At 40.8% G+C, this 25,690-nt stretch overlaps 1 protein-coding gene across 2 annotated transcripts; it reads left to right on the forward strand.

Moving 5' to 3' along the window:
* The first annotated feature begins 1,587 nt into the window (after positions 1–1,587).
* Positions 1,588–25,044, forward strand: HSPH1 (heat shock protein family H (Hsp110) member 1). 2 transcript variants are annotated; one of them, XM_036404358.2, is made up of 18 exons: positions 1,589–1,825; positions 2,761–2,818; positions 8,582–8,722; positions 10,368–10,490; positions 11,720–11,819; positions 12,568–12,701; positions 13,182–13,426; positions 14,286–14,514; positions 15,405–15,511; positions 16,743–16,876; positions 18,892–19,097; positions 19,911–20,042; positions 20,791–20,928; positions 21,347–21,472; positions 22,006–22,113; positions 22,221–22,340; positions 23,539–23,700; positions 24,187–25,044. In XM_036404358.2, the coding sequence occupies exons 1-18, from the start codon at positions 1,719–1,721 to the stop codon at positions 24,382–24,384; spliced, it is 2,568 nt and encodes an 855-aa protein (XP_036260251.1). In that variant the 5' UTR covers positions 1,589–1,718; the 3' UTR covers positions 24,385–25,044. The 2 variants fall into 2 exon arrangements, with proteins under 2 accessions (XP_036260252.1, XP_036260251.1); XM_036404359.2 differs by lacking the exon at positions 19,911–20,042 and having other exon boundaries at positions 1,588–1,825.
* Positions 25,045–25,690: the final 646 nt, after the last annotated feature.

Here is a 25,690-nt window from a genome sequence, read left to right on the forward strand (position 1 = left end):
GTATCTACTTTTATCATCTATGGCAACACTTTAACCACCAGATATGCTGCATGTCCATAATTTGCCAGAACAGGAATTCCTAAACAATCACTGAAAATGCTAGGTACCCCACTTCTTGTCAGGTAGGGTGACAGGTGGCACACAGGTGAACTGATAAATTAAGACTGGTTTTTCACCTTCAAGTTCTACAGAAGTGTTATCCAGGATACAAGGACTTTGGATGCTCATAGAGGCCGCTTGAGTACTTTAAGCATTTCTGTATTAGGATATTTAAGCAGCTAAATACTTTGATGAAGTCTGTCTCCTCATTCAAAGCTGGAAATACCATTACCATGAATATTTACCATGTCAAGTAAGGACATGAAACTTCACCAGCTCACACACACACATCTACCAGGCCAACCTATCAGCTCATTCTGAAGTTAGAAACTGCATCCTTAGCTAGTCACGCTGGTCTCATGAATTTTTCAGCCCCGTGTCCCTCTGAAACAGGCAAACACTATTTTAGGACACCAAATCCTCCCCATACACCCCCAAGAGGAGTCAAAATCCAGCAGAGCTGAATGCTACTCAACATTGAAGCAAAGCTTTATCAGAAATTGCTGAATCACAGTTCCTAGAAGGGGGTGTTGGGGGTGGGGGTGGAAATATCTTGCCTCTTCCATGCAGGGACCCTCAGGACAATGAATGCTATCATCTCTCCCTGCCCTTTGTAACAGCCAGGACCTGAAAGGCAGCCCCTAACATGCAGAGAGTACATAGCTTTAGGCTGTGCCTGGGGGATATGAGACTGAACATTAGGAGGAATTTCTTCACGGGAAGGGCAATTAGATATTGGAATCGGCTGCCCAGGGAGGTGATGGACTCACTGTCCCTGGAGGAGTTTAAGGAAAGACTGGATGAGGCACTCAGTACCAAGGTCTGGTTGTTATGGTTCTGTTACGTGTTGGACTCGATGATCGCAGAGGTCTTTTCCAACCGGATTGATTCTGCGATGGATGTACTGCTGACAACCGAAATCAGGGTCTGTGTACCCACCACACCTCCATACGGAATGTAAAAGGTTAAGACTTCTTCGAACAGGGATGGGGTCCTGCACAAAAAGCTAGAGCTGGACTGCTAGGAGGCAATAGAACATTTATGTTATAGCGGATTGTAGCATACCGAGACAAAAGCCCTTTGCAGAGAGCCAGTAGCGCGTACAATTAGAGTATTTCGCCTGCCAGCGCGGGAGGGAGATACCCACAACAACGTGACAAAGAGCTCTAGAGAGGTTACCCAGTGCACTGAAGTGGGGGCACGGACGGGGAAAACGGCTCGTATCCCTTTCTCCCTCACATTCCAGGGCCGCGGATCCCCCGCCTTCCCCGGCCCCGCCACCACCTCCGCACGGCCCCGCCCCGCGCGCCTGGCCCCACCCCCGGGGGGCCGGCGGCGTCCGCGGTCGCCGTGGAAACGGTCTACGTCATCGCGCCCGGCGCCGCCGATTGGCGGGAATTGTTCGAGAAGGCAGCCGAGGGCGGAAGCGGAAGCCGCACGTGGAGCCGGTGAGTGGCTGCCGCAGTTTCTGGAAACTTCGCCTCATTGTCATATTTAAAGCGGCGGCGGCGCCGCTGCGTCCCCTCCCCGCCCGCCCGCGCACGCTACGGGGACCGGCGGCCGCAGCAGCACCGGGAGCGAGCCGGGCAGAGCGGGGGCCTCCCTCTGGCGCCGGGGCAATGGCCGTGGTGGGCTTTGATCTGGGCTTCCAGAGCTGCTACATCGCCGTGGCGCGGGCCGGCGGCATCGAGACCGTCGCCAACGAGTTCAGCGACCGGTGCACGCCGTGAGTTGGGGGGGGATGGCGGGCGGGGGCCGGTCCGTGCCCGGCGGAGCGCCCGCCGTGGAGAAGCTGCTGGAAGTTTCGCGGTGGGGCGTGGGGGGGGGGTTCCCGCTGTGCGGGGCCAGCGCGTTTCCCGGCACTCGCCGCCTCCGAGGGCTGACGGGGGGTCGGTACAGGGTGGCGGGGCCGGGCGGCAGCCCTCTGTGTGTCCCTCCGAGCCGCTGTGTGCCCCCGTGCTCCCCTTCCCGCCCCAACCCGCTGTGTGCCCCCATCCCCTCAGCCGCTGGGTCCCGCTGTGCCCCCCGACCGTGACCCGCTCAGTGCCCCCCGCCCCGATCCCCACCCGCGTTGTTCCCCTGTATGTATTCTCCCGGTCCCGGCCCGTTCCGTGGCCCGGAGCCGGAGCGCGTCCCGCGGGCAGTGCCCGGGGCTGCGGGGCCGTGCGGAGCCCGCTCGGGCCGTGCTGCGGCGGGCGGGGAGCGCCGGGGGCGGCAGGAGGATCCCCGGGGGGCAGCCCGGGGTAAGTGGGACACGGGCGGACACGCTCCCACTCGTGCTGCGGAGGATGGGCTCTGCCAGCTGCTCCAGGGCAGCTCTCCCTTAGTCAGAGGTTAGATATAGAAAGCCTCTGGCTCCAAGCAGGAGTTAGTTGACAAGTTGGAAGCAGCCATGCACAGACGGGTAGGGTGTAGTCCGGCTTTGAGCTCTGAATTGCGATCATCCTGTTGTACCGTTCGGATAAGCCATTGTGAAAAGTCCTGGACTCGGGCCAAGGCTTTAAGACGGATAAAAGTCTTCCTCTAGTTTTTTACTACAGGAATAACACTTTGACAGAAAGACTCAGGTGTTTTATCTGCAGTAGTAGAAAACGAATCCGTGACAGTTCTCAGTCGTGTTTGTTGTCAGGACCGAGATAATTAGCCTGTTGTTCTTTCCAGGTCGGTGGTTTCATTTGGATCCAAAAACAGAGCTATTGGTGTGGCAGCTAAAAACCAGGTAGGTAATTTCCTGCTGCTAACTGTTGAAGTACCAGTGTGTGTAAAGAGAGTTGGCTGTGTGTATTTAAAGCCAAACAGCCTCAGTTTCTTGTTGAGTCTTTTATTTTAGAAATGCTGCACTATGCTGCCAGGCTTTCTTTGGAGAAATGTGGGATGTTTTTGCTAGAATGCTCTCTCCATCGTTAATGTAATACTTTCCAGTGGAATATGTTCATATTCTGACAAGTTAAGGCCACTGGGTTTCTTTTCCTAATGATTGTATACAGGATTTTCCTGGTACTTGAAGGAAAACATTTTAAATTCTGTATATAGTCTCTTAAAATTAGATGTAAGGGGAGAGGTTTGGCTCAGATTCTTAAAGCTATTTAGGGTACCTTACTACCCTTGCATTTGCTGTAAATTAAATGCCCCTGGTTTTGAAGGTGCAAGTCCTTATTTTGGTTTTTTTGTTGTTTTTGGTTTTGTTGTTTTTTTTTAATTATTGAGGTGCTTTGAAAGATTGAATGTTTTCTTTATTAAAGTAGTATTTTCAGTTTAGAAGGAGAACTTGATTCCAACAAGTCTCAGAATAACAAACTGTAATGATGACAGAAATCCTTAGGTATTGTGCGTTGTTACATAACTGCTGCTGGGAGATCAAGCATGCAGCCTCGGCTGGCCTGTGCATCTCTCTCATGTAGCAAAGGACTGCAGTGGGTTTCCATGGAGAGAGCACTAAAGGAGACTTTATTCCACTGTAACAGCACTCCTCTTAATTTTAAATAGCCGAGGCAATACAAATACTTCACACGTTGACGAGCACATGCACATTCAGTTACAGGTTAGCATTTGGAGTAATGAAGTAAATACATGTGTTTGTGTTTATTTTTTAAATTTCATTTCAGCATTGCTGAGTTGACTGCTGACATTGTTGCAAGTCAGAAACTAGTGTGATTCATTAGTGTGCAAAAATGAATTGTTACTCAAAATGAGAAATGATCTGAAACCGATGTACTCTCAAGCATCTTTCAGTATTGTTAGATTGTTCCAGTAGGTGCTGTGGAAACAAGAAGTAAGCTGCAAGTGAGGCAGATTCTCTCTTAGCTTGCATCTGCAAGTGTGTATTTGCAGTAATGAACACCTGTGACTTCAGACTAACCTGTATGCTGTTACTTGATTATTTCATGCTTGGCTCTCCTAGAAATTGAAGCTAAATATTTTTGCCAGGAAAAAAGAATGTAATACTTTAAATGATAAAAGATGACAGATCATTTATTTTTGTAGTTGTAAGTGGTCCAGTTTGGCTGATGATCTGAGATGTGAATTGTTTCTTTTGTAAATGTGAAAGTTTCCTGACATGGACTACTGAGAGTTACATTTTTGGTGTCTTAGGGTGTAGTAGCTACTTAAATCAAGGAGTACAATGATTGTTTTCATTTGAAAAAGAAAAAGCAAAAAACAAAAAAAATCCCACAAAATAAAAAGAAGTGTTGACTGGTGACTTCTATGGTGTGATTTTGTGAGAGAGCTCAAAATACTTTAAGGTGCTGTCTTTAATATTTGAGAAATTGCTACTGGAGCAAATTTTCAGCGAATTTCTGTAACCTTTAGGTAAGCACTGGAGTTGAGAACAGTACATTAGTTAACAGATCATAATTCTCAGCTTTCTTAATTGTGACTAAGCAGGAAGATATTAAAACATGCTACAGACCTAATGGCATACAATTACTCTAAAAATATCTTAAGATTGTTCTCTTAGAAAAGGCTTTGAGGTTAATTCTAAATTAGGCTATAAAAGCTGCCAGAGTGTTTGCGCTTCTCTCCCCACTACATGGTAATAATTCCTGCTGCTACGTTCTTCAGCCATACAGCTGGGAAATACGTAGCATTCAAGCACTCTGAAGTTGTGGCTATACAAATAAATAAAACCATGCTGGGCAACGATCTTCAACATAGGAGCCTAACTACTCAATCACATTTAAGTACTGGAATAGTTCCTGGCATGATTTTTGGCCTGTGTTAACTTGTGCTTGTACTATTAATTGCTGAGCACTGTTTGGTGATGAGAATAAACCAAGGATGACTCTCAGCAGGCAGTCCAAGTGTGACATCTTTCCACAGACACAGCTGTCTGAAAGTTACTGATTGTTAGTGGGAGTATGGCCTCCTTTTTTGTCAGGGAGCTTTTCTGTAGGAGAACTGTCCTAGTTGAGTAGCTTTTTAATAAAGATGTAGCTCAAATTCTTCTATTTCATGGTGGAAAATTTTTAATGCAACCAGGAATTGATGCTTTTCTTTGAGGGTAGTGAATGCTAGAAATATTCCTTGGTATGCTCAGCATTTGAGTTGCTATCATGCAGCCTGTTGGTGCCTGCCTAAATTGTTTTGTAGATAACACACTTCTATAATTTCTCTCTAATAAAATAGAATTAAGTTTACTCTGAGATACTTGTATTATCTCTTAGGCTGCTCTAGTTGTCTGTTTTCTGTTGTGCTTTGCATTTCTGATAACGAATGCTTCTTTATGTCACTTGTTTGCTCTGGGGAGCTTGCATTGTAGTTTAGCACATAGTTCAAGCTGTTGTTAGCAAAAAAAAAGTTCCAAGTTGTCTAAGCACTGTATTCTTCTTTGGTCTAGTGCAGCAATTTGAGTTGCTGCTAGGTGAGTGTGAACAAGGGAATGAAGTGATTTCAAAGTAGCTTAGGGAGAAAAAAGTAACTATTGAAATATACGGGGACACTTAAGCTTGACACTTAGTAACTAGGAAAGCCCTTGCTTGTGCTAAATGAAATAATGTTTAAAGTGGAGGTGGTGTGGCTTGGGCTGGAGGGCCAGTTTACAGACAGAGAAGCCAGCTTCATATGTAGTTGCAGTCTTTAAACATTTGAATTTGGTCTAAGTTCTGTCACCCAGGGTGACAAGAGTGAGGTGCAAGGTGAGTGGCTCTGTTTGCCAGCACAATCAGCAGCAGAGTGCTCCAGTGCAGTGCGCGGGGGGTTTCCTGAACTGGAGGAGTGTCACGGGGAAACAAGAGCTGCCAGAGGCCTGCAGCTTGAGTGGCAGTGGCTGATGAGACCTGGGTGGGGCCAGGAGCAACAACAGCCGTTTCCCCCAAATATAAAAGAAGCCCTTAGGGAGCACAGGTGAGCAGGGTGTGGCACAGCAGTGTGCAGGAAGGTGCAGAGGCAGTGCCAGCCCAGCCAGGGAGCAGCGGTACCCACCTGGCAGAAAGCCACGGCCTCGCTCAGCTTCACACCCGGCACGGCTGGCACAGCTGCCCAGACAGCTCTGGCAGGGACACACTGGGTGGCACTGCAGGGTGAGCCCTGCTCTCAGTACCAGTAATGGGTGGCACTTGTAAGCACAGATGTGGGAATGTGCCCAGGTACTCTTCCACTTAGTGAAGAACTCTGGTGGGAGGTGAGTAGGTTGAGGACTATCAGGGAGTGTGAGAGAGAGAGATGATATATTGGAATTGCACCCTGCCTTCCCTGGGACGTGCCTGGGAGGCAGACAGGACACACAGAGGATTCCTTTCTCTCTCCTCCACCTGCTGGAAAGCACTGACTTGAAGGGATAGGGAGCAATCTGTCACCAAGGTTAAGTTGGCCTGTGTCAAAACTGCTTCCCTGGAGAAAAAGAGGACATTACCATAGGAGACTCCCTTTGGAAGGGAGCAGGAGGCCCAATATGTTGGCAGGAACCACTTCTTAGGAAAGTCTGCTGCCTCTCTGGGGTCCAAGTTCCTACCCCGGTATGGCTGTCAGATAATTATCCATTATTGGTTTCTCAGGTTGGCAGTGATGAGGTGACCAGGAAGTCCAAGGGCAATCAGGAAAGATTTCATAGCCTTGGAATGACTGCTTAAGGGATCAGGAGCACAAATAGTGCTATCATGTGTTCTCTATCCTTCCAGTTGCAGGAAATAAAGGAGGAAACAGAAAAAGCTAGCAGACCAATATCTGAGCTTGGTGCCATTGGCAGAATTTGGGGGTTTTGATCATGGGTCAGTTTACATGACAGCAGGACTGCTAGCAACAGGCAGGGTACACCTGTCTCAGAGGGGGAAAAGGATCTTTGCACAGGAGCTAGCAGGGATCACTGAGAGCTTTAAACCAGATTTGGAGGGGGAAAGACATACAACCAAGTTTGCTAGAGATAAGCCTGTGGGGCACCACAGCAGTGTTTGAGAGAGAGTGAGGTCCTTCACTCTGCTGCCTTGGTGGAGATGGGATGGAGATCCATGCAGCAGTAGTGGCACAAGGGTTATTATTGATGTGTTTGAAAGCTGTGAGAGCTCCTGAGAATGGTCACATAGGAGCTGGGGCTTCTCCTCTGCATAAATGTGGCAGGATCGATAGCCCAGCTGAATTGCATGCCAGCAGGCATCAATGCCTGCAGCACAGGCAATAAAGAGGAGGAGCTGGACACCACTGTGCAGCAGTAAAACTCTGACACAGTTGCCATTATGGCAACATGGGAGTATGAGTGGCAGAACTGGGGTGTTACTCCTAACTGGTTAAAAACTGGCTGGATAACCAGGCCCAGAGTGTTATGGTGAATGGAGTTAAATCTGGCTGGCAGCATATCACCAATCGTGTCTCCAAGGCTTAGTACTGGGGGCCAGCCCTATCTGGTATTTTATTCAGTGATCTGGAAAAAGGGATCGAGTGCAGCTTCAGTCACTTTGGAGGTGAGGCCATATTGGACTGGAGTGTTGATCTGCTGGAGGGCAGGATGGCTTTACAAAAGGATGTAGACAGGCTGGATTGAAGGGTTGAGGGCCACTGTGTGAGGTTTAATGAGTGCAGTGTCCTGCACTTGAGACACAACAACCTCATGTAACACTACAGGGTGGGAGCAGGGTGGCTGGGGAGCTGCCTGGTGGAAAAAGACCTGGGAGTGCTGTTTGACAGTGGTTGAACATGAGCCTGCTGTGCCCAGGTGGCCAAGAAGGCCAATGGTGCCTTTGCCTGTGTCAGCAGTAGTGTTCCAGCAGGACCAGGGCAGTGATTGTGCCCCTGCACTCAACACTGGTGAGGCCACACCTCAGATCCTGGGTTCACTTTTGGGCCCCTCACTACAAGAAGGATGCTGAGGTGCTGGAGTGAATCCAGAAAAGGACAATGGAGCTGGGGAAGGGTCTGGAGTGCAAGTCTGATGAGGAGCAGCTGAGGGAGCTGGGGGTGCTTAGCCTGGAGAAAAGGAAGCTCAGGTGTGTCCTTATCACTGTGTATAATAACCTAAAAGGAGCACAAAATTGCACCAGGAGAAGTTTAGATTAGCTGTTAGGAAAATATTTTTTCACTGAATGGATTATGAACATCTGAACAGGCTGCCCAGGGAAGTGGTGGAGTCACTGTCCTGGGAGGTATGTAAAAGGTGTGTGGATGTGGCTTTTGGGGACATTGGTGGACTTGGCTGTGTTAGGTAAATAGCTGAACTTGATCTGAAAGGCCTTTTTCAATTTAAGTGGTTCTATCATTCTAAATTAGTTGGCTAAAGTAGTAGACTCTATTGATCATGTTATTGTTCACCCAGTTGTCTCAAGGTTTCAGAGATAGATAGTTTTATAATCCTTAATAAGTAATGGTCTGTGTCTAACTTATTAATGAGCTGATAAAAAGTACCAGACAGTAATTACCAGTGTTAAGTAAAGCTGTGACAAGGGAGTGAGCAGTAGTCTGAAAACTTGACCTGTGCTTGGGGGCCTACAGAACAGCACTGAACATTGCAGGCTGATTAAGAGTGGATTTCTAACTATCCTGTATTTCTTTACAGCAAATTACTCATGCCCACAACACTGTATCTAACTTCAAGAGATTCCATGGCCGTGCATTTAATGATCCTTTTGTTCAGAAGGAAAAAGAAAAGTTGAGCTATGATTTGGTTCCCATGAAGAATGGTGGAGTTGGAGTGAAGGTAAATCTGCAGTCTGTCTTTCTGGGTTGTATAGATAAATCTGAAGTCTTACATTTCAGCACCTGAAATGAAAATATGGGTTTCTTTTAATTACCCTAAAGGTAGGTTGTTTTAATCTCTCTGTTAAAGAAGAGCTCTTCTATGAATAGACAGCTTTATCTTTAAATAGTGGATATTAACCTTCAAATTAAGGTTCATTTACAAATAATTGCTGAAATGCAAGTTTCCCTGTTGGCAAATTGCACCTCTAGCTCAAACACACTGGCAGAAAAACTGCTAAGATAATTACAAGGTTGTATGGTTTTACTTCAAAGTATGACTTTCTGCCACTTGTGTGGAATGCATTGCAGCTGACTTATTAGGTGTTTTTTAAACGCTTTAGAAAATAGTCAGAACTCTTCTTTAGAGTGATGGCCTTAAATGAGTGGCAAGTGTGTCTTTAGTGGACTGCCTGGAGTCAGTTACTTGCAAAAAGGTGTTCAAAACCAGTTCCTATCACATTGCAGGTTTGGCTCTTGCTTACATTTCAAGGACTTCACTGATGCAATGTCTGTTTTTCATAGAATAGGTGCAGTTTACATTGTGTCCCTTTACAGAAATATGTACAATTACTGATAATGAAGCCCTGCTGGCATAACAATCAGTGTTGCTTCACTGTTGAAGACTTTAGCTTGAACTGGTCCCTTATAACTTCAGTATAGATCAGTCCTAAGTAGTGAATAGATCACAGAAAAAAAGGGAGATGCTTTTTCTTTTGCTGTTTGTGATTTGTGAGGTTAACAGATAAATTCAGACAGAAATTATTGGTTTCCTTTAATCTGTGTGTAGGAGTCTTGTATTATCAGAGTCTAGTATTGGGAGAACTCTACTACTTGGTATTTTTCCTTATTTTCTTAGGCTGATTGGAGAACAAATTAGTATTTATTTGTATTTAACTGTGGTTAAAAAGTTTTAATAATTGATTCAGTAAAATTCAATAAGACTGGGAGGTTTAGAGAACAATTTTTCTATTAAAACCAAAATGCCTCATTTTTCCCCAAAACATACTGAGTGAATAAAAGTGTTACTTTCAAGCATCAGCTGTAACATATTACTTCACTTCATCATTGTCATGTGTTCTATTGCATGATAAAAATGGTGCTTCAAGAATAATTTTTTGCTAAGAGAGCAATAAATAAACTTTTTGTTAAGCTTTATCTTAAGCTTTTAGTTGTTTCATATGCATAGGTGAACTGTTGTTGCACAGTTATTCCTTTCAGAGACGCCTCACATATTTGAGTAGAGGGATAAAAATGCCAAGGAAAAATACACAGCAAGTACTTCTGTACATTTTTTGCATTTGGCATCAGTTTGAAAAATGATGGCTATTTTTACTTAATGGTGTGCTGCATTTTAAATGTGTCATTTTTGGCAATTTCCTTAATCTATGGAGTTGATACAGTTCTTGATGTTTTAAGACAGAATGGAATTATTGCTTCTATAAGCACTCAGCTGGGAAATTAAATTGTAAACTGAAGTTCTATAATGAAATAATGAAGCATGTCGTGATTCATAGAGTATTAGCCAGCAGTGTATCAAAGAACATTAAATGTATGCAATTTTCTATCAGTTGAACTAATGGAATTATTTTACCTATTCTGTCCAGGTCATGTACATGGATGAGGAGCACATCTTCAGTGTGGAACAGATTTCAGCTATGCTGTTGACTAAATTGAAGGAGACTGCAGAGAGTAACCTGAAAAAGCCAGTAACAGACTGTGTTATTTCTGTAAGTAATTGTAGTGCGCAGGAACATTATGTCTCTTAACTTCAGCTATTGAGGGCATTTTGTTTCTATTCATGCAGAGTGAAAAAGAACTCTGTTAAGCACTTACAAAGGGATTAATCCAAACTAGGTTTAGAGCTTCTGACTTAAAGAAATCCCAGGGCTGCTGCCATATTCCAGGCCCTGACTAACTTAATGAACTCATTCTCTTGGAAATGTCTGGTCCTTTGGACCCAAAATGTTTCTGGATCCAGGTATAAATCCTTCTGGAACAGCTTGCTTTCATGACTAAGCATACTAATTACTCATTGAAGTAAATACATATGTTGGTGTTTTTCTTGGATTTAAAACAATTTGATAACAGCTTTGAACAATTTCCTTTGTTTATGAAGATTTGCCCTCTGTCAGCTGAAAATTATAGTTTCTGCTGTGTTTATCTTCATCCTTTCAGCAAACTTTGTTTTGTTTCTTTCACTGTTATGACTGCACAGAAAATGACCTCAGATCAAGATCAGTCATTCCATTGCAAAGCCCCAGTATAAAATAACACCTGCCTCTCTGTTCTCAATGACTCTGAAGAAGTCTGTCTTATGTTGCATCTAGGAATATTTAGCTCTGTTATTATTAGAAATGTTGATTCTCCAGTTGAACCTGGAAAGCTAGTTCCTCATGTGGCCCTGGAGGGGGGACATCAGAAGGCACTGTCCAGTGCCAGAGATCTGTAGAAAATTTTCAGCAGCCTATTCCTTCAGAATTTCTTAGCACTTCTTGCCCAAAGTAATTTCTGCCAAAATAGATTCTCTTCATTTGTTATCCCTTATTTCTTTGCATCTCTCACATCTGTAGTATTGCTGTATGCTTTTAATTCCCTCTTTCCTTGGACAGGAGTCTACCTGCTAGCTCTGATTAAGGTATTCCATGTCACTCTCTTCATAATACCCAGTTTCACATTTTGAGCCAGCACTTACTGTTATTAACATTTGTATACAAATAACTCATTTGTTTCTTGCTAGTGTGTGCTCATGTAAACTAGCTGATGCTGTTTTAATTCCATCTCTGAGTAGAATATTTGAAGTGTCAATTCAGTATGGTAGTTGCATTTTAGAGGCTTGCAGTAAGTATCTTCCTCAAAGAGGAGGAATAGATACAATTTTTAAATTAATACTTTCAAATAAGTGGTGTAATGTCTCATTTTCTGGAAATAACTTTGTATTCTCACCTGCTTTCTTCAGGTTCCATCATTTTTCACAGATGCTGAAAGGAGGTCCCTTCTGGATGCAGCTCAGATTGTTGGTCTAAATTGTCTTAGATTAATGAATGACATGACAGCAGGTAAGTAGGATAAAAGAGCAGTTCCTGCAATTGACAGGTGGGATAGAGGGTCCATTTAATTACTTTAAGAAGAAGGACTGACTTGAAAAGGCAAATATAAGACATAAATATTTGAAAAACTTGTGTTCTTTTCTTGGTTTAATGTCTTCTGTGTGAATGGGTAGATGAGATCAAGCTCCATTGATAATTATTTCCCTGAGCACTTATTTAGGAGTCACTACATGTGCCTGGACTACTTGTTCATTTAGTGTACTGCCCAGATCCACAGTTGCAGGAGTTAGACAGTCCTAAAGGAAGTTCCTTGATTAAACATCAACACATCATAACTTCCAAGGCTTTTTTTCAGTATAGTCAGGATTTTAAGCAGACACATGGCTCTGCTGACCATTTATACAACACTCAGACAAAACTTCCCAGCTTGGAAGATACTCACTGGAAATACAAAACTGGGTTTGGGTTTTGTTGTTAAGATGTTCTATGCTTTTGACTACTTTGCAAGGCAAAAAGAAACAAACCCAAACAAATGCTTAGGGAGCATATACATGACTAAGGGAGTAAGTTCTGCTTTTCAGGTCCTACAGCTTAGATTAATGGAACGAAGCTTCCACAAAGATAATGTATGTTCACAGGTGTATGTCTGGATTTGTCTTTATGCTTTTGATCTTATAGCTTAATGTTCACAGGGTTGTTGTGGTATGCCACTGGAAATTAGAGATTGTGTGGATAATACCTGACACTTCTTTTGCAGTGGCTCTGAATTATGGAATTTATAAACAAGACCTTCCAGCTCCTGAAGAGAAGCCACGGATAGTTGTGTTTGTTGATATGGGACATTCTGCATTTCAAGTATCAGCCTGTGCATTCAACAAGAGTAAACTGAAGGTAGTAAGATTAAATGGAAATAAAAAGGTTTACCAGCAATTAGAATCAAATAGCCTGCCAATCTGCCTTCTTTTTTAAATTCTGAAATAATTTAATGCATGGAAAGTGGCAATGAGTCAAAAGGCAAAGGTTTTCATCAGTGTCCTTCATTTCATTAGAATTGTTTCAAACAGGCTGTAAATTTCTTGCAATACACAAATGTAAGATAAATAATACTAGTGCTATAATTTATTTTGCTTTATCTAAATGAGTGTGTGTATGGATGAAAATTTTGAATACTTAGGATTGTCACTTCGTTACTTAGTCTTATTTCCTCTGTAAAAGTGAAGATCAATTTTTGGCTGATGTGATTGTGCATTGGAAGATAGGCTGACCTATCCCCAGCATTATTTTGAAGCAAGTACTTGCTGATACTGGAAGACTGCTATTCCCTGTGATTTTATTAGTGTTAAACTAAATAATTGTGTTCTTTTAAACCAGGTACTTGGGACAGCATTTGACCCTTTCCTTGGTGGGAGAAACTTTGATGGAAAGCTGGTAGATTACTTTTGTGCAGAAATAAAATCAAAGTACAAACTAGATCCAAAAACCAAAGTTCGGGCTCTTCTTCGTCTGTATCAGGAATGTGAGAAACTGAAGAAACTGATGAGTTCAAATAGCACAGACATTCCCCTAAATATTGAGTGTTTCATGAATGATACTGATGTATCTGGAAAAATGAACAGGTGAGTTCTGTACCAGACAGGCATTTGCTTTAGTGGCCATTTTTTTCAAGTAGTGTTTCTTTCGGTGTTTGAAAGAAACTTAATGTGCTAAAATTAAGTCTAAGTGCTGAATAGCTGTGGCATTTTGTAATGCTAGAACAGCTAAGTCTGGGAAATGGGATGTTCAGCTACCTGAGTAATGTTTCAGTGCAATAAAGCATACATAAAAATTTAGATTCTTTTTGTAGAATATGGTCTTAAAACCATGGATTGATGCTTGCAAACCAGAAGGTTGGTTGCATATTTTGACTTGCTGCATATTTTAGGTAACTTAAATCCCATACTCTTTTAAGATAGGAACAATTTAAGCTTTGTTTCTTTTTTTCTGTTCTTAGTGTACTGTGGAATTGATAGAGAAATGGAGGGCAGAAACAGTGCTTAGGGGTGATGAATTGATTATGGTCCAAGTGTAAATGAAGTCTCTCTCTTCACATGCATGGCTTCATTTGTTTGGTAGCTACTGCTAAGAGTGGTGGGTTGTTTTTCTTCCAGTATTTAGGCAACAGTTTTTCATTATAAAGGAAGTGTCAGTGTTTTCTGATTTATCTGTAACATCTGCTCTGAGGCAAATACATAGCAGCTGCCCAAACAAAACCTTTATCTTATTTAACTACATTGATAGTGGCTTAGGAAAATTTGAAAGCAGCTGTTTGTGTACTACCCTGTCTATGGTTGCCACTTTGGCCTACTCACAGGAGTTTAGCTTTAGGTCTCTGCAGTGTAGTTAACCAACCTAGTCAGCGTCGGTTTGGAAACAAATACCAGGCAAGGTTCTCGTGGGACAGGCATTCTTTTGTTAATTCCATTTTTTTTTTCTTAGGTCACAATTTGAAGAATTGTGTGCTGACCTGCTGCAGAGGATAGAGATGCCTCTGCTTTCATTAATGGAACAAACACAGCTGAAAGTGGAAGATGTAAATGCTGTAGAGATTGTGGGAGGAGCAACCCGTATTCCTGCTGTCAAAGAGAGGATTGCTAAATTCTTTGGCAAGGATGTCAGTACAACACTGAATGCAGATGAAGCCATAGCTAGGGGCTGTGCTCTGCAGGTATAGTACTGGCAGCACTTGATGAAATTAAAAGATGTATTTCTTCCATGAAGAATAGGTCAAGCAGTTATGAAAAATTGTAGAAGTGGTCCATTTTAACATACTCAAGGGAACATACATGTTCACTAGGTCTTTTTATGGGACTGTACTGTTTAAAAAGATCAGCGTAGTCCTCCCTGGTGCAGTACTCTATTGCAGGGTGCTTTCTGTAAGCAGCCCCCTCTGCTCTTCAGAAGAACACAATCTAGAGATCTTTAATGCCAAAAATTCAAGTTGTTGTCAAGCTGCAATTTACTTTTACTCAACAAGATATAAGAAGTATTCATGGAGAGCCCAAACTACTGCAAGTTTGACTTTCCTGGTATCCAGCTTGCCATTAATGTGAAACAGGCTTTATTCTGTGTCCCTCCCATTTTTACTGTTTCCAGCTATATTTTACAAGCAAACCACACATTCTGTATTCTTCCTTTTCTCCTTTAACTTATTGTCTTATTTCACCCTCTTCTCTTTGACTTGTTTCTTTACTCTGTCTCACTGACAGCTTCCCATTGCCAGCAATCTGTTGTGTTTGGGGAAAGAAGCAAGACCCTTTAGATAAACACTTCTTTTAGGAGTAAGCACTGCAGAATTTCCCTTTTTTATAGTCCTGCTATTTTCTTAGTGTTACCTTTACTCACAAGCTGCAAAAGACCTGCTAACACAGCACATAAACACTTGTGTGTGAGATTTCTCATACTGCGTTGAAATTGAGTATTGAAATAGTCCTGCCTGGTAAAATCAATACAGTTCTCACTTGTTTGAAAATTTTTGCTGTCATGTCTAGTGGAGTAGAGGAGTTAACCAGCTTTAATGCAAGCTTTTTTGTTGTTTGTTTTTTATTATTTTTTCAGTGTGCCATTCTTTCTCCGGCTTTTAAAGTGAGAGAATTTTCTGTGACAGATGCTACGCCTTTTCCAATATCTCTGCTGTGGAACACAGAAGCAGAGGACACTGAAGGGTAGGTAGCTCAGACTACCATTCCATGAAGCTTTTGACCTTCTTAATTCAGGGGTCATGTTCTTGCTTGCATTTAAACTAGGATTTTGGCATTCACATGCAGAAAACCCATAGGCCATGTACTAGAGATGGTTGACAGAGAAGATTGTGAAGACATAGGTTGAAATTTGAGCTGTAATTCCTCATTTGTAAAAACATAAAGATTTTTAAAAAGTAAGTGAAAGAGCTACCAACTAGTATCTTGTCTTGCCTTTATCTGGTTGTCAGGATTAGGAATATAAAATTAGATCAGTGCTTGGGTCCTGGTTCCACTTTGCCTTCTGGCTTTTCATTTTTTACTCAAGGTGTTCCTGACACCAAAGATTCTTGATTTATTAGTAATGTTAGGTACTATGGAAATATTGTGAACTTATATGGATGCTATTTATCTGACTGCAGGAGGAATTTAACACCTAGCAGAAATTTAACATTTGTAAGAGTGATTTCTTGCTGCAGTCTCATATGACTGACATCTGTTACTAATTGTGCCATGCCTGTGGGAAATGCAATTGTTTTCTAGGATGTAAAGAGCTCCAAGTTCAACCTGTGGAAAAATCATGGTTCTAGAGGGATCTGTTCATACTTTTTTCATGTTCTTTGTAGTTTAGCCTTTTTTTTCTTCCTGTCTGTTTTCTGTGGAGGTGCAGGGCCTAATTGTTCTGTCACCTATGAGAGCAACCTGTGGGTTCATGTTCTAGGTAAAGCTCTCATTTTCTCACATCTAGGTTATTAGATGAGATCTTCCACAGTTAGGAGACAAAGCTTAGTTGGAAATTGGGATCAGGCTGGCATAATAGCGGACACGCCATAGAACATGAAGTAAAGCTGGTTGTTTTTCTGTCATGTTGAGGAATGAATAATAATCTGGTGTCAGGGCTCTCAACTGAGCCATGCAACATAAATGAGCAAGGAATTAACAGGGCTATAATTATCCCTTTGAGACTAAGGAAGGGTGCAAATTATGATTCAAAATACACCATTTCAAGCTCAAATAGTGGAATAGGACAAGTTCTCATTACAGTAGAGAACAGTAAATCCTTTTCCTTGCAGTAGAGTAGTAAAGTGCCTTTATTGGAATTGTTCAGAAGGGTAATGTTTCAAAGCGTGATATTCCTCTAAAGAGTTCTGACCCTATATCAAAACTTTCCAGGTCAAATACACTGCTAAAAGTGATACTTTTCCCTTAATTACAGAGTTCATGAGGTCTTCAGCAGAAATCATGCAGCACCCTTTTCTAAGGTACTTACATTCTATAGGAAAGGTCCATTTGAGCTAGAAGCTTTTTATTCTGATCCTAATGGAGTCCCATATCCTGAGTCAAAAATTGGTAAGTAGTTGTCCTGGAAATAGTGTTGTCTCCAATAGAACAATTTGGAATCAAAGAGTAACTGTTGTGCAGTATGGTTATGATGTATATATTCAGGCTTTTGTCTCTGAAGGACTCAGAATGTTCCCATTCCTGAGACAACTGAATTGGTATTTTTTATTTTTCTTGCTTATAATGTTGCTTTGGCTGAATGAAGAAATGAGGGGGAACAAATCAATGCCTACAACTAAAATGTGGTTATGACTACTAAAGATAGCTTTTTAACTTTTTAAATCTTCTGCTTATCACTGAAGCAAGCTAGGAATAATTGAATAATATCTCCTGTATATAAAAAAAAGCATGTCGTGAATAACTAGCTGTTTTTACCTATGCCTTCTGCGACTGACATAATGCTGAGTAACTTCTAATCAAAGCAGTCTGAAATAGTGGCAGCTACAAGACTACAGTATTGATTCGTCTATGTAACATTTCTAAGCAGTTCTTTCATACTTGTTGACAAATTGCAGCACTTGACAGTGTTGATACTTACAAAGAGCTTACAACGTGGTTAGTTAGAAAAAGACTGATGGTAAAGACAGGCCAATTAAATAATTGTTCTTGAATTGTAAGCATGCAATTAAATGTTGTTTGTTTGCATGCCATGTATTTTGAAAAACCAGCACAAGGGAGAGGGACTTATTACAAGCACAAGTAGTGACAGTACAAGGGGGAATAGCTTTAAAAACTGCAAAAGAGCTGGTTTAGATTAGATATTTGGAGCAAAGTCTTTGCTGTGAGGATGGTGAGGCACTGGAATAGGTTTCCCAGAGAAGTTGTGGATGCCCCATCCTTGGAGGTATTTAAGACCAGGTTGGATGAAGTCCTGAGCAACCTGGTCCAATGAAAGGCAGGGGGTTTGGAATGTAGTCTTTAAGGTCACTTCCAACCCAGGCCATTCTATGATTCTCTGACTATATTCTGTAGTTACAGAAACATCAGACTGCCTTTTGTGGCTAACTCTTACCATAAAGACTGATGGTGGGGTTTGGCAGTGTTCAATTAATTTGGCTTTGACAAATGAGAAACTGTTTATCTGCTGTTCTGAAAACTGGTAAGAACAGAACTGAAGATCAGATTTGTTTCAACTCAGTTGCCAATTAATTCTTTGCTCAGAACAGAATTATTGGTATGACTAATGGGTGAAATAGTAGTTCTAATGAGACTGGCAAAAGAAAGAACAGGTCACACAATTCCAGTATTATTGGATTTATGAGAGAGAGGATTATATTCCATAGCCTGTGAGAAAGGCAGGTAAAAGCTTGTGCATTTGTGATCTAGATCTGTTGCTGAAGGAATGGTGTGTGCAAATATGTATATTTGGCCTGTGAATTTGGGCAGCTTGTACTTTGCAGCTAAGTGAGCATTCTGGTCTCTAGGTCACTCTTTTGGTAATCCATGCATAAGGAAAAATGTCTGCAGTAATGTCAAGGACATCTGATTCTTCATTTACTGTTGAACTAATTGTCAGTCTATTAGTTTCACAATGCTTGTTTCAAGTATTACAGTAGTTACAGAACAATTAGGTTCTGCCCAAGAATAAAAGGTAATGGCAGACTTGCATGGATGTTAGAAGCTGTAAGGAAAGCCTCTCGAAATACTGCTTCTGTCTTGGGCAGTAACTTGTATTAGAAAGGCACCATTTTATATTGGCATTAGACTAAGCCCTTCAGTAGTTTTCTTTCAGCCCACTAGTAACACAGAGAGCACCAGTTTTGTATTTACTCTGTATTAGTTGTGTCAGAAAAACCTACTCTTCACTTTATAAGATGAAGTTAGCTGAAAAGCGGTGTACTTTGGTTTTGTTGGGTTTTTTTTTCTGGTAGTACTGATTTAATTTGAGGGACTGTGAGATTAGCATGGAGGCTTCATTAAATATTTAGAAAACAGTTTGTCTATGAAAAAGGGAGATGTTTTCCTGGCTCTGTAATATTACCTACTTAATTCCACTGTGTGAGTTTTGATTCTTTTGGTTTTAGGTAGGTATGTTATCCAGAATGTGGCAGCCCAGAAAGACGGAGAGAAGTCTAAAGTCAAAGTGAAAGTCCGTGTCAATACTCATGGCATTTTCAGTGTGTCCACTGCATCTATGGTAGAACCAGTTAAAAGTGAAGAGTGTGAAGATGTTAGTGTTGAGACTGAAGTGGAAGCTCAGGACCAGAGGTCTATTGAAAACTTCAGTGATGTAAGTTGACCTTTCTTGTGTGTGAATGTCCTTAATGATTGATGAAAGTGTGTTATGCTGTTACATACTCTGGAAGAAAAATACCTTCCTCTAAAGAAGCAAAAGGAGATTAATTTTAAGATGTGTGTAGCTGTCAGGAAATTGTCTTTACAAGAACAGGAGATAATTTGTGGTATCTTGAAAGCGTGTGGATTTCAAAATCAGTTATCGTGCGAAGTGCCAAATAGTGACAGGTTGAGGTTTGAGGGTGGGGTTGCTTACAGCTGCCATAGTTATCCAACTGTTCCAAACAGGAAAACTAGATTTGGATTGTTAATTATCCATGCACTTTGTGTTGAAAGAATTTATATGTAATGGATTTGTACTGATCCCCTTTGTATCAGTAAAGTTTTTTGAAACCTTTTGTGAAAGGGAAAGCTGAATTGTTTTCTACAGCATTAAAGGAGAGGGGAGCACTGGGGAATAATGCACATTGTTATAGTCTACTTGATCTTTTAATAGTTTTGAGGGGGAAAAAGTAAACATTATGACTCAAGAAAATAAAAGCCCCTTTTTGTACGAGAAAGTGGTAGCACGTGCACACACGCACACAAGTATTGTGCAGCAAGCCTGGCACTGGTAACATTTTCATGAACTCCTTCTGAACTTGCACCCAGTCTGTATCTCCATAGCTGAAGCGTGTGTGTTTCTGCGTGTGCACAGAATGCTGTGTAGGGCACTTTGTACCGTACGTGCGTCAGAAGTGACGTGCCCTATACTTAAATGCAAGTGCACATGCCTTCTACATCCTTTGTGCCTGGGCTTTCATTTCAGAAAAATATCCAGCAAGAGAACAGTGAGGCTGGAACACAGTCCCAGGTACAAACTGATGGTCAGCAAACGTCACAGTCTCCCCCTTCATCAGAACCTCCCTCTGAAGAAAACAAAATCCCAGATGTCAAGAAAGTGAGTGACCCTTTAACTCTGTTGAAAATGTTATCCTATATAATGGCTTTTAAAATGGTAATATATTTCAGGAAAAGTAGGAACTTGGTGTTGGAACCTTTTTCATTTTCACACCTTTACTATAGTGAAAAATAATATCTGTATCTTGTGATGATTTCTGTACAGAGTTTGCAAAAGGATTCCTGCAAGAAGCCTTTCTCTACCACTTCCATGTCTTCTTGCAGTGTTGTACAACTCGTTTATTTGGGTTGCAGACATTTCAATTTAACCAGCAGTTAAAGGCCAAGCTTATTAGGCCTGCTGAGGGAAGCTGGGATCAGGAATTCATAAACCTAAAAGGAAACAATCAGTGTGAAGCATTTGTCTGCATGTTATTGCTAGTGATTTCATTTTTTTCATCAGTATGAGATGAAAAATGCTTTGGGTTAAAATCTTAAGGCCTATCAGCATCATTAGTGAACTGCTACGTTACACATGAACACTTCTGGAAAATCTGCAAACACAGCATATATCTGAGAAATGTCCTTGCTGCAGCTCAGTGCTTACTGTCTCGAAACAGACTTTAAGGAGACTAGGATAGGAGGTGGAATCCCCAAAAGGAAAGTGCCTCATGAGCATATTTTGAAGATTTTAAAAGAACATGGAAAAACCTTTGTGTGTTCTTCCTCTGAATGTGTCTTTCATCATAGCAGTACTTCATCAGAAAGAAGTCAGGAAAATTATCTTATTTTTCTTCTTTCTAACTCAGACAAATGAGAAGAAAGGTGATCAGCCCCCAGAAGCTAAAAAACCCAAGATAAAAGTGAAGAATGTGGAACTGCCCATTGAAGCTAACTTGGTTTGGCAGTTAGGAAAAGATCTCCTCAATATGTATATTGAAACAGAGGTGAGTTAGTGTGGTTTAGACTGCTTTCTTGTGTGCAGTTATTAACCATTCACCTGCTTCTCAAGGCAGCCTCTGTTCTTGTACTGTCACCCTGGAGTGTGGGCTCAATTAACAGTGAGCTAACATACTGTCTGCCTTCTAACACATAACTGACAAATGTTTATCAGAAAGACTGAAATGTCCTTTACAGCAATTAGTATTAGAGCACTGATCCATGGAATGGCATCACAGATTCATTTAAACTGTTGTAATCCAGAGAAGTGCAACCCATTTCTTCAGATGAGTCTACTGCATAATAATGAGAATTTCAACAGTTAGGTGAACCAAGGCCTCTGGGAGACTTTACAGGAGCTGTGCTTCGTAGAATGCTGTTTGAACATTGTTATTTTTTAATTAAAATATTTTCTGTGGTATACAGGGAAAGATGATTATGCAAGATAAACTGGAGAAAGAAAGAAATGATGCAAAGAATGCAGTGGAGGAATATGTATATGAGTTCAGGGACAAGCTGTCTGGACCATATGAAAAGTTTGTTTGTGAAAAGGTAGGTTATGGTTTCAGGAACTTCTTCGAAAATACCAAGTACCTGTTTTGTATACCTTGGTTAAACTTGCTCAAAGCCACCCTAAACATAGCTGCAAAACCAGAACTTCATTTGAATGATGGCAGTGACTAACTCAGAATAAGCTTAGGTGTAACAAATACATATCCCTGAAAAAAAGTTTTGTCACAAATGGAGTAAAGTTTTGTTTCCAATTGGAACTGGTGACTGGAAGGGGAAACTGTGTTGCTTTATGTGTAACCAAAACCATGAATTAGAGTTACACCCCAAGCATTGGCCTAATCAAAGACAAAAGTCTGTAAATGCTACCTTTGTTGTAGATGTGTGTTTCTTAGTCCAGAAGCTGGCATGGTTTAAGTAACTAAATTAGGCAAAAGCTGCAGTGGAAATTAAATTTTTATAGAGGAGGCTAAGGATTCATGTGTATATTTACCTCTGTTATGTTCCTTCAAGACAAACATGGTTGATTGGTGTGTATTTCAGTGTTTGATGTGTTGAATTATATTGACACACAGGATCTGCAGGGATTCTCTGCCCTCCTAGCAGAGACAGAAGGCTGGCTGTATGAAGAGGGTGAAGATGAAGCAAAGCAGGTGTATGTAGAAAAATTAGAGAATTTAAAGGTAGGCCTGTTAATATGCCCGAAAAGCAAAATTTCCAAAAGACTGTGCTAAACAACATTAATGAATGTTAATGAATCACATAAACATGGAGAAATTGCTTTTTCTAGAAATTAGGTACTCCAATTGAAATGCGCTTCCAAGAAGCAGAGGAACGACCAAAGCTATTACAAGAATTGGGACACAGACTCCAGTATTATGCTACAATAGCTGGGGAATTCAGGAATAAAGTAAGTGGCCTTTTTTTAACCACAGTGCTTCCGTGAGGCTCATTGGCTGGAGGGCTTCAAATGCACTTTCAGATGAGCTGTGAACTACTGCTATATAGGTCACAAATTTAACACCACAAATGTTTCCCAGTACTCAAAAAATCTCATGCAGTGTGTCATATCTTCAGTTGCTTGATACTTCTGGATGTTTCCAGACTGAAGAGGGTGTTCTAATAAAGAGTTTAGACTTGTGGTCTGATTCTTGACCTTTAAAAAACTGATCTGTTATTTAGAAATGCACTCTTCTTCCAGTTCTTTCAGGACGAGAATTATTGTATGGTGAGCATTAGTGTAAAACCTAGCTGCAGATAAAGTAAAAACCACAATTTTCTTATATGTGGGTATTTGAGGTTTGGTTTTTTGTGGGGTTTTTGTGTTTGGTTTGTTTTCCATTACTATTTGTAGATTATGTTCTTGATAACTTTGCAGTCTGAAAACTTGCTCCTTGAATTTCAGCTTAAAGAATTTTAATAGGATGGCTCACAACACTCAGACTAATTAATAATAAATAATAATAAATAATAAATAAATCTGAGACTTAACATCAGAAACAATTATGTCTTCACAGCTGTAGATAACAAAATTAGGTGAAATCATAGTAGTAGTAGTGTTGTATGTGAAATAACTAACATCATTGTAAATAGTATATTTAAAAACTTAGCTTTATTTAAGAATTCTAAATACGGATTCATTGGTTGTGTTGCTGTGAGTAGGTCCTTCTCCAGATAGTAGTTAATTGTGTAACTGTAGCATTGTAAGGAATGCTAAAGTTGAAAACTGTGGTCCTTTCCCTGTACATCAGAATCTCAATGTCCAAACTATCTTGGGCGCAGGTAGCTCCTCCAGAATGGGAGGGGATGTTTTTTTTATCAGCTTTGTTAAGAATGTTATATTTTTTGCATGACATTTTGTGAAGCTTCTATGCCCTCTATGAAACAGATTGCTTGTTCATTTGGGTAAAGGAAGCTTTATATTCACATCTGTATTTCCTGTTGTCTCTTGCTGTAATGGATCTCCCTTGTGGCTAACTTCTATTTGTTTTGACCATTGGAAGAGATTTACAAGTTATGAATAATTGAGATAGACTTGTTGGCATAACTTCATTACATTTTTAACACTTGACATTATTAACTAATACAAAATGTTTGTATTTGGACAGGATGAGAAATACATCCATATCGATGAGATGGAAATGATGAAAGTAGAGAAGTGTGTTAGTGAAGTGGTAGAGTGGATGAATAATGCTGTGAGTGCACAGGCTAAGAAGAGCTTAGATCAGGATCCAGCTGTGCATTCAAGTGAAATTAAGGCAAAGCTACAAGTAAGTACCATAAGAAACTACCTTTAGAGGTTGGTGCTAAAAGTAGACTGGTATCTGTGTCTTTTGTCTTTCCCAGTTTCATTGTGCTGCTCTAGTGTTCTTGAAAGGTAGAAAGTATGGAAAGGAGGAGATCCAGCAGAAAGAAGAGGAACTCTAGTGTACTGTATACAATTCTGTGGAGCTCATTGATATTTTGTCTTTCAGTCACCTTAAAAACTCAGGTTGTTTTTCAGTATTCTACTGAGATACAAAATAGTATTGAAAAAAACCAATGTGAAATCCAAAATACTTAGTTGAACTTTGCCCACAGAACATCAGAAAGTATGCCAATTTATTTCAGAGTACAATAAGTACTTTACTTTGGACTCAGGGGAACAAATGCAGAAGCCAATTTCAAACAGTTTTTTGGACACAGGAATTTTTGCACTAGTGAAGCTGGTGGCTCCTTAATACACATTCTGCCCACATCTTTTCCATCTTTTTTAGGAGTTAAACAATGTCTGTGAGCCTGTTGTGACACAACCAAAACCAAAAGTTGACTCTCCTAAGGAGGAAAACCCATTAAGTGAGCAGAGTGATTATAAAACTGAAGACATGGGAGATGACAAAAATTCTGAAATGCCTCAGCAAAACGGTGAATGTCATCCAGGTGATCAAAACACCATTAACATGGACCTGGACTAAGGCACTGCACTTGCAGCAATTATTTCATCCCATGACAGAAGATGTTTTGGCTGTCATATGTGATGGGGGTGGGAATGCATTGTTTTGGAAACTATTTATATTTTTTTTCTTAAGACTTGTCAGGGAATATGTTATGTTGTGGGAGGAAGAATAGTAAAAGTGTTGGTCATGACTATCCTAAAAGGAAAATTGCCTTGGTAACTTTCAGATTCCTGTGGAATTGTGAGTTCATACTAAGCTTCTGTGCAGTATTTCACCATTTGCATCACTAAAGATGAAAAGAAGCCCTTGCTTTGAAATGTACTGCTCCTTTAAAAGATTGTAATCGAAACACTAGAGGCATTTGTAGATGCCAAGGTAGTTTTCTTTTGTCTGGACATCTAATTGGGTATGTCAGAAAAAGCCAGTGTCTGTCCCCTTCACAAGGACTTTGCAGAAGAACTCCTTCTGTCTGAGGTTTTTGATTGTTGCAGTCCAAAGTACTTATCAGGTAATGAGATGGTGAAATGTGTTAGTAGCATGCAGAAACGCTTACGTTTCATCTCTTGCTAAACAATGCATTTTTCATGTGGGGTACATAAAATGAAGGAAATGCTAATTCTGTTAGTGTTATTGTGAAGCTTTTTAAAGAGCTTTGAAATAAAGTTCATTTTACTGGTATCTCCTGACCTCTTGAGTTTAACTGTTCACAGTACTTCGGCTCCAAGTGTTGCCCTCCTCACAGTGTGACAGGCCATTGCTTTTTGTTTCTGTGCAGGAGTCATAAACACTTAAAACTCACACTTTGCACTGAACCAGTTGTACAGTGAGAAGAATGTAATTTAGCCCCTTAATGAGTAATGCCTCTTTCTTTTCTTTGGCCCAAGTGTTGTAAACACCTGAAAGAACCCGAAAACTTCACAGAAGTTAGAGCATAGGACAGTGCTTGTAACTGATGCCTATATAATTTAGGTTACAAGGTGCTTATATAACTTGAATTATAAGATATCCATATAACCTAATGTATATGTATAACCTGATACCAATATAACCTGAATCATAACTTTTATACCTGTGTAAACTGATATAAATAACTTTCTATACAAGGTAATGGCTAGTATGTGGTAAACTAGTTGCTTAATGCTGAATAGACAAAAAACATGGAAAAACTCACCAAGTGGACAGTTTGAGAGATAGATAAGTATACTACTACTAATGAGAAATTGGCAAATGTAAAGGCAATTAGCCACAAAACAAAGAATTTAGGCCAGTTAAGACCGGACAGACCAAGGAACACTGTAACTACACACACTCTGAAGACAAGGTT

This window comes from Molothrus ater, chromosome 2, assembly GCF_012460135.2.
Source record: "Molothrus ater isolate BHLD 08-10-18 breed brown headed cowbird chromosome 2, BPBGC_Mater_1.1, whole genome shotgun sequence".
Lineage (NCBI taxonomy): Eukaryota > Metazoa > Chordata > Aves > Passeriformes > Icteridae > Molothrus > Molothrus ater.